The sequence below is a fragment of the Lampris incognitus genome, chromosome 1 (assembly GCF_029633865.1).
Source record: "Lampris incognitus isolate fLamInc1 chromosome 1, fLamInc1.hap2, whole genome shotgun sequence".
Lineage (NCBI taxonomy): Eukaryota > Metazoa > Chordata > Actinopteri > Lampriformes > Lampridae > Lampris > Lampris incognitus.
The window spans coordinates 7,319,036-7,326,714 of NC_079211.1; the positions used below are offsets into that span (position 1 = coordinate 7,319,036).

At 51.2% G+C, this 7,679-nt stretch overlaps 1 protein-coding gene across 1 annotated transcript; it reads left to right on the forward strand.

The window, feature by feature from the left end:
* Positions 1–288: 288 nt before the first annotated feature.
* Positions 289–1,777, forward strand: lbx2 (ladybird homeobox 2). Its single transcript, XM_056294047.1, has 2 exons — positions 289–662; positions 1,228–1,777. Exons 1-2 carry the CDS (start codon positions 338–340, stop codon positions 1,707–1,709), a joined length of 807 nt encoding a protein of 268 aa, XP_056150022.1. The 5' UTR covers positions 289–337; the 3' UTR covers positions 1,710–1,777.
* Positions 1,778–7,679: the final 5,902 nt, after the last annotated feature.

Here is a 7,679-nt window from a genome sequence, read left to right on the forward strand (position 1 = left end):
TCGGCGGCTCTCTGAGGGGAAGACGCTCTCTGCGGCGCGGACGACTACGCCCGAAGTCCTGCAGCCCTGCAGCCCTGCAGCCCTGCAGCCCCGGAGCCCCGGAGTCCCGGAGTCCCGGAGTCCCGGAGTCCCGGAGCATGGTCCTGCCGAGGCGAGCTAAGCTGCAGCACTAGGCTCGGGCTGGGACAAGAAGCGGAGAGGAGGAGGAGGAGGAGGAGGAGGAGGGTGGGGGGTGGCTGTGCGAGAACGCCACGGCGTCAAAGGGAAGCGCTTTCCGGACGCCATTCGGGAGGAAATTAAACCCAACTTTCACCATTGGCGAGTCTCCGGGACGGCGATGACCTCCAGCAAAGACGCGAAGGCGGGCTCCGTGTTGCAGTCGGGCGGCGAGGACCGGAGACGGGGTCCGCTGGACCAGCTCCCGCCGCCGGCCAACTCCAACAAGCCCTTGACGCCCTTCAGCATCGAGGATATCCTTAACAAGCCGTCGGTCAAGAAGTCGGCGTCGAGCGCCTGCCCGCCGAGGGCGCTGGAGAAAGTAGCGGGCTCCAACTCGGCGAGGAACGGGATTAGCAGCCCCTCGTCCCCGCTGTGCGCGCTGGAGGAGCTGGCCAGCAAAACCTTTAAGGGTCTGGAAGTCAGCGTCATCCAGGCGGCAGAAGGTAAACGCTCACACCGCCTGCGTGCGCGCACGGACCGACGGGGGGTGGGGGGGGGGGGTCCGGGTCCGGGTCCGGGAGCCACATTTGCGCACGTATGTCTGATCGAATACGAGCTGGTGGCGGTTCAGTCAGCTCGGATCCGGATCCGGCCACGGATCTAAACCGAGCTGCGCCGAGACGTGTGTGTGTGTGTGCGCGCGCGTGCGCGCGCGTGCGTGCGTGCGTATTATAAACAGTTGCATGGATTTAGGAGCAAAATGCTGCACAATAGAGGACCATGAGCGGACGGGATCAGCTAAGTGGTTTGCATGTAATTAAGACGCGCTACGTGCGGACCACCGCAACGGGGCTCGAGCTCACGCGCGTCTCTTTCGTTTGCGCCCCCCAAAAAACGGCGTTCAACACGCGCTTCACGCGACGTTAAAGGCCGGCACAGCTTTACGGTGAGGTTAACGGGTCATTATGGGCAAAGAAGTGACCCTTGTTATGAACTCCCCCCCCCCCTGCACCACCACCACCACCACCACTCACCCCTCTCTCCCCTCTCTCCCCCTCTCCCCGTAAGGTCGCGAGCATCTCAACGCCTTCGGACAGAGGCAGACGTCGAAAAAGAGGAGGAAATCCCGGACGGCCTTCACCAACCACCAGATCTACGAGCTGGAGAAGCGCTTCCTGTACCAGAAGTACCTGAGCCCGGCGGACCGGGACCAGATCGCGCAGCAGCTCGGCCTGACCAACGCGCAGGTCATCACCTGGTTCCAGAACCGACGCGCCAAGCTGAAGCGGGACCTGGAGGAGATGAAGGCCGACGTGGAGTCCCTGAAGAAGATCCCGCCGCACGCGCTGCAGAAGCTGGTCAGCATGGAGGAGGAGATGCTGGAGGAGCAGCAGGAGGGCTCCGGGCCCGTGCCGTCCTCCCCCAGCGTCTCCCCGTCCTCCCAGCAGGGACACCGGGCCTCCTTCCCGCCGCAGTCCCCCTCCTCGTCCCGAGGCCAGACCACGGACGAGTTCTCGGAGGAGGACGAGGAGATCGAGGTGGACGATTGACACTTCGCCTTGTCGTTGAAGGAGCTCTTCTTCTTCTTCTTCTTCCTTTTTTTCCCCCAAAACTTTTGCACGGATATGGACACAGAAGAAGAGGAGACTATAAACGCTGAAGGATTTTTTTAAAAAATATCGCCTCGTTTTAATTTATTCATTGGACGGTTAAACTTCCCAGGCGTCATGTTTTTTTAATTTTCATTTCACTAAATAATTTGAGGAACACAAACACACACATATATAAATATATATGTATATATATATATATGTGCACACATATATATGTATATATACATATACACATGCATGTCTATATATAAATAAATATATATATATATACATATAGGCATGTGTGTATATATACATATATTTCTATATATATATATATGTGTGTGTGTATGTATATATATATACACACACACACATATATATATAGAAATATGTGTGCGTGTGTATATATATATATATATATATATATATATATATATATATAGTTTCTCATGACGCAGACCCTAGCTATCTGTTAAGGTACAGGAGGACTGCAAATTGTGTAAAGCATTTTAAAATTTTATAGTTTGTTTTTTTTGGGGGGGGGGAACGTTGTGCAATGTTTTTTTTTGGAGGAGGGGGCCATTTTATCAGTTTCGCTGCGGTTGTTGGGGGACTTCCGGATCCGCCACATGGTTCCTTTTAATCCCACGGCCTTTCTTTCGGAGTCCACCACAGCGCGGAGGAGGCAGCGCGGACCGAGCGCCGGGCTCCCCGTCCCGGCTCCGCTCTCCGCCTCCACCTCTCCGGGCCTTTAAACAGGAAGCGCCGCTGATCCACATCCGCTTTCACACGCCCCCCCCCCCCCGAGTCATGTGTATATAGACGACAACATGTCTTACGATAATTTTATTGTAACATCCTATTTAATCAGCATCTATGTAAATAAAGGTTAGTGACGTTTCAATATGCTTCCGAGGACAGTCGGTGTTCTTATTGCGGCGCGCCAGCCGCGCCGGGCCCCTTCCGGGGCGCTGAAGCGTGCGGCGGATGTGACGTGCGACGGCGTGGCGCGGGGATCGCCGCTCGCTCGCTCGCTTGGAAACGTCGATTAGCAGCGGCGGCTCGCGCGCTTTCTGTCCTCTTTGAGCACGAGGTGTCAGAATAAGAGCCGGGCTTCCGGGTTCCGGGGCTCCCGGGCTTCCGGGGCTTCTCGGACTTCCGGGCTCCCGGGTTCCGGGGCTTCCGGGGCTTCCCGGACTTCCGGGCTTTGGAGCAAATATTAGAATTTTTTTTTCATTCTTCACACTGAAAAGTCCCTTAAAACGGCAGTATAAGGAGGGACAAGCCAGACCAGTACAACCACATCCATGTCCATACCAGTATAACTGCGACCAGCTATTACCAGTGGGTCAGAACAGGTGATACCAGTGGGTCAGAACAGGTGATACCAGTAGGTCAGAACAGGTGATACCAGTGGGTCAGCTGTGTCTTCATTACCAGTGGGTCAGAACAGGTGATACCAGTGGGTCAGCTGTGTCTTTATTACCAGTGGGTCAGAACAGGTGATACCAGTGGGTCAGAACAGGTGATACCAGTGGGTCAGCTGTGTCTTCATTACCAGTGGGTCAGAACAGGTGATACCAGTGGGTCAGAACAGGTGATACCAGTAGGTCAGAACAGGTGATACCAGTGGGTCAGCTGTGTCTTCATTACCAGTGGGTCAGAACAGGTGATACCAGTGGGTCAGAACAGGTGATACCAGTAGGTCAGAACAGGTGATACCAGTGGGTCAGCTGTGTCTTCATTACATTAAAATGCCTTACAAGGACTTCAATTAGCAGCAGCTCGCGCCCTTTCTTTCCTCTTTGAATACGAGATGTCAGAATAAGAGCCGGACTCCGGGCTCCGGGCCCCGGGCTCTGGGGCTCCGGGCTCTGGGGCTCCGGGCCCCGGGCTCTGGGGCCCCGGGCTCTGGGGCTCCGGGGCTCCGGGGCTTGACCGGCTGTGGAAGGCCTGCTTCCTGCCCGGCGCCATATGGTTGCTATGGAGCGTCCGCCGCTGCGGGTGATTGATCGGGCCGCGCCGCCTCCGCCTCCGCCTCCATAAACAGCTCCAGTGAGCGTGAGCCGTAATGGCCGCATCTGCCACCGTGGCTCGCGTCTGTTAGAGAGGTCCCATGAATAGCAAACGACCCCGCTAATGAACACGCCCCTGCAGGAGGCGCGGGAGACAGCGCTGCTCCTTTTGTGTGTCTGTGTGTGTGTGTGTGTGGGGGGGTGTATATGTGCGTGTGTGTGTGTGCGTGTATATGTGTGCGTCTGTATGTGTGTGTGTTTGTGTGTGTGTATGTGTGTGTGTGTTTGTGAGGTGTGTGTGTTTGTGAGGTGTGTGTGTTTGTGCGTGTGTGTGTGGGGTGTGTGTGTGTGTTTGTGAGGTGCGTGTGTGTGTGTGTTTGTGTGTGTATATGTGTGTGTGTGCGTGTATATGTGTGTGTGTGGTTGTGTGTGTGTGGTGTGTGTGGGGTGTGTGTGTGTGTGTGTTTGTGTGGTGTGTGTGTTTGTTTGTGTGTGTGGGGGGTGTGTGTGTGTGTTTGTGAGGTGTGTGTGTATGTGTGTGTGTTTGTGTGCGTGTATATGTGTGTGTGCGTGTATATGTGTGTGTGTGGTTGTGTGTGTGTGTGTTTGTGTGTGTGTGTGTGTGTGTGTTTGTGAGGTGTGTGTGTTTGTGCGTGTGTGTGTGGGGTGTGTGTGTGTGTTTGTGAGGTGTGTGTGTGTGGGGTGTATATGTGTGTGTATGTTTGTGTGTGTGTGTGTGTTTTCTCACGCGCGCGCGCGCGAGCTCCGACGTCCCTCCGACCATTGGCTCGGGACCCCTCCTTCCCGCCACAAAGGGAGGACGCGGGGCCGTGCGCGCACAAATGATGCAGTCAGCTGGAAATGGCGGAGGTTGAAAAGTCAAGTAGGCGTTTTGTTTTGTTTTGTTTTGTTTTGTTTTGTTTTCTTTTGTTTTGTTTTGTTTTCTTTACGGAGGCGCGTCGAGTCGCCAGGAGGACGTCCTGTTAACGCAGCCCCAGACGCGTCCCCGCACACACGAGCTGTGCACTACCACACCCCACCGCCAGGACGCCGACACAAAACCTTCATTCTGCTGCGAAAGTGAAAGTTGACCTCTGACCTTCTGGAGGACACATCTGGACCTCACGCTCACCCACAACACCTCTGGATCGTTACAGCGGGGCAGTGTGTCTAAAAACACACAATACTCCTTATTCTCATCTCGAACGATAAACATATTAACGTTATTTATGGCTAATAATAATAATAATAATAACAATAATATAACAATAATAATAACAATAATAACAATAATGTTGAATGGGTCATTTTGACCCAAACAGAAAACAAGGATTAATTGTTTACCCTGTGTTTCCACAGACACGTCCAAACAAAACGGAAAATATTAACTGCTTTAAATATTTATTATTATTATTATTATTATTATTATTATTATTATTATCATTATTATTATTATTGTTGTTATGATTATGATGATGATTATTATTCGGTTTTATCTAAAAGGGAAAAAAGTGTTATTTTCGTTGGGTCAGCTGCTGAACGAGCAAACGGGACAAAGTGAAGAAATTAAAATTAAATCTGATGAATTTTCCGCTAAACGACGAGGCGCGTGAGCGGCCACGTGAAGCACGTGCTGTAACCCTGACAGATACGCCGCTGCATCCGCCGTTCCCGCGCAGCAGGTATACAGATCCTTCCCCGTTATCCCCCACCAGGAAAGGACAAATCCCAAATTAACAGTCCGGGAGACTGGGTGGGGGTGGGGGTGGTGGTGGGGGGGGGTCTGACTGTGATTACTCAAAACCCGCACTTAAAGGTTTGGTTTACGCCTAAAGGTCACATCTCAGACGGATCACACCCGGATCTGGTCCTCATGAAGCAGCCCCGCAGCGACACACGCTTACACGTTAATACCGTCTCACGGGTGCGTGCGTGTGAGTGCGTGTGTACTTGCGTGTGAGCGTGCGTGAGTGTGCGTGTGTCCCCACCTCTGTTCCGCTCATGAGCTCCATGTGGCGGGCCGCTGGTCGCCACAGGAAGCTGGCGTGGGAGGAAACACAGCAGCGTGTTGTGTTGCGTTGTGTTGTGTTGCGTTGTGTTGTGTTAGAAACACGGAGGCGGCTTCTTCTGGTCTCGGCTCTTTATAAACAGGGGGGGGGGTTTGGGGAAACAACGAGGCTGCTTAACATTCTCTCCAGGCCCACCTGCTGGGTTTTTTGTGGTTCTGTGACGCGTTTTCTCTCTTCTCTGAGAAGCGACACGGGGGAAGAAGGACCGTGCTGTCATTTTAAAATCGCAGCTTCGAACTCCGCTCACAAACAACCGGATCGCCCCGCACCCACCCCCCCACACAAACCCCCCCCTTTTCTTCGCGTCTCGAAAAATCTGCCCCGTCTCTCACCGCTTTTTCAGCACGCCGCTCGCCGCTCAGCGGAGCCGTGACGTGACGTCACGGCGCCCCCTGGCGGGCGCGGCGAGAGCAAGAGCGGAGGCGCCGTTAATGCGGCGACAAGTGCGACGGACCTGCGTTCGTTCCCGCACACGCGATGGGGCCGCTTAACTCGCCGAGACGTTATCCGGCTCGCGGGTAGAAACGGAAACAGTTTCTGCAAACTTCCGTTTTTATTTTTGTTTTTTTTTTACAGATTTTAAAAATGAAACTGAGATCCCGAACAATTACCCGGCGGTCACAAGGAGAAGCAAACTAGGGGGGAAAAACACTTTAAATGGAGGATTTGTCCCGTTATCCTCTCAAGGTGTGTAGTAAAACACGAACGTGGGGAAATTTAAATACACATATATATACATATATATATGAATAAGTATATAATACACAAGTTATTAATATATAGGTCGGTTTGTGCAGCTGATTTAGGGTCGACTTGTGTATGTCCCACCTGAAGAAACGCCATCTTTGGTTTTTATGGTATTATTTGGTTTTATATATGGTATTATTTGGTTTTATACATGGTATTTTATACATGGTATTACGTGGTTTTATATACGGTATTTTAAATTTGCATATTTTCCGCTGCAAAGTGAGTCAAATAGATAAAACGACGCCCGTAAACTGACCCGGGACCTGCCGTGACGTCACTGGGCCCGTCCACACAAACGGTCCTTTAAATGTGAGTTTATAAACCCCCCCAATTTAAGATTTAAAACGGAGATCTCAAAGTTAAATTTCCGATTTAAGATGTGGTGTCTTCTGGGTTGCGTTTCTAAAAGTATTCAGGATTTGGTAAACCTTAAAAAAAAAATTTTTTTAAATTGACAAGGACACTCCGATCCAATTTCCGGGATAGGTCCTCATTTTGAATAATAGTTTCCAAAATCACAAATGTGGTGTCTCCCTGGAAAAGGTTGTGAGAGCGGTAGAAAATAGGAAAGCCACAAACGTACGAACACCCCCAAATATGAAAGCCACAAACACCCCCCCCCAAAAAAGAAGAGACACTGGGCACTTCCATAATAAACCTACCAGTTACATGTACATCCGGGGTAGAGGACCATGTAACCAAACACTTACCTGTACAGTCGCCTACTTCCGTTTAATGGCAGCTGATCTCAGATTCTATGAAATTTGCCACGTCAATTTTCATCCGAAATTTGATCAGCAAATCCCAAAAATTACAATTTCACAGAAGAAACAAAATCCCTCGTTTTTCTCAAACTTGTACTGACGTAAACCTGGATCAGTAAGTTCACGAGGAGCCGCAACAGCAGTGATGTGAAAAACAGAAGAGGATTTTTACAAAGAAAATGTTTGATTTTTTCCCATTCTTCACACTGAAGAGTCCCTTAAAAGTGCAGTATAAGGGACAATCCACACCAGTATAACCACATCCACACCAGTATAACTGAGTGGGATACCAGTATGTCAGGAAAATACCTTACGAGGACTGGTCGT

Bases quoted from the DNA above. Each gene is read 5' to 3' on its own strand.
- lbx2 (XM_056294047.1), top strand. From the start codon at position 338: ATGACCTCCAGCAAAGACGCGAAGGCGGGCTCCGTGTTGCAGTCGGGC. The intron at 663-1,227 runs GTAAACGCTCAC...TCTCCCCGTAAG, and splicing joins CGTCATCCAGGCGGCAGAAG to GTCGCGAGCATCTCAACGCC.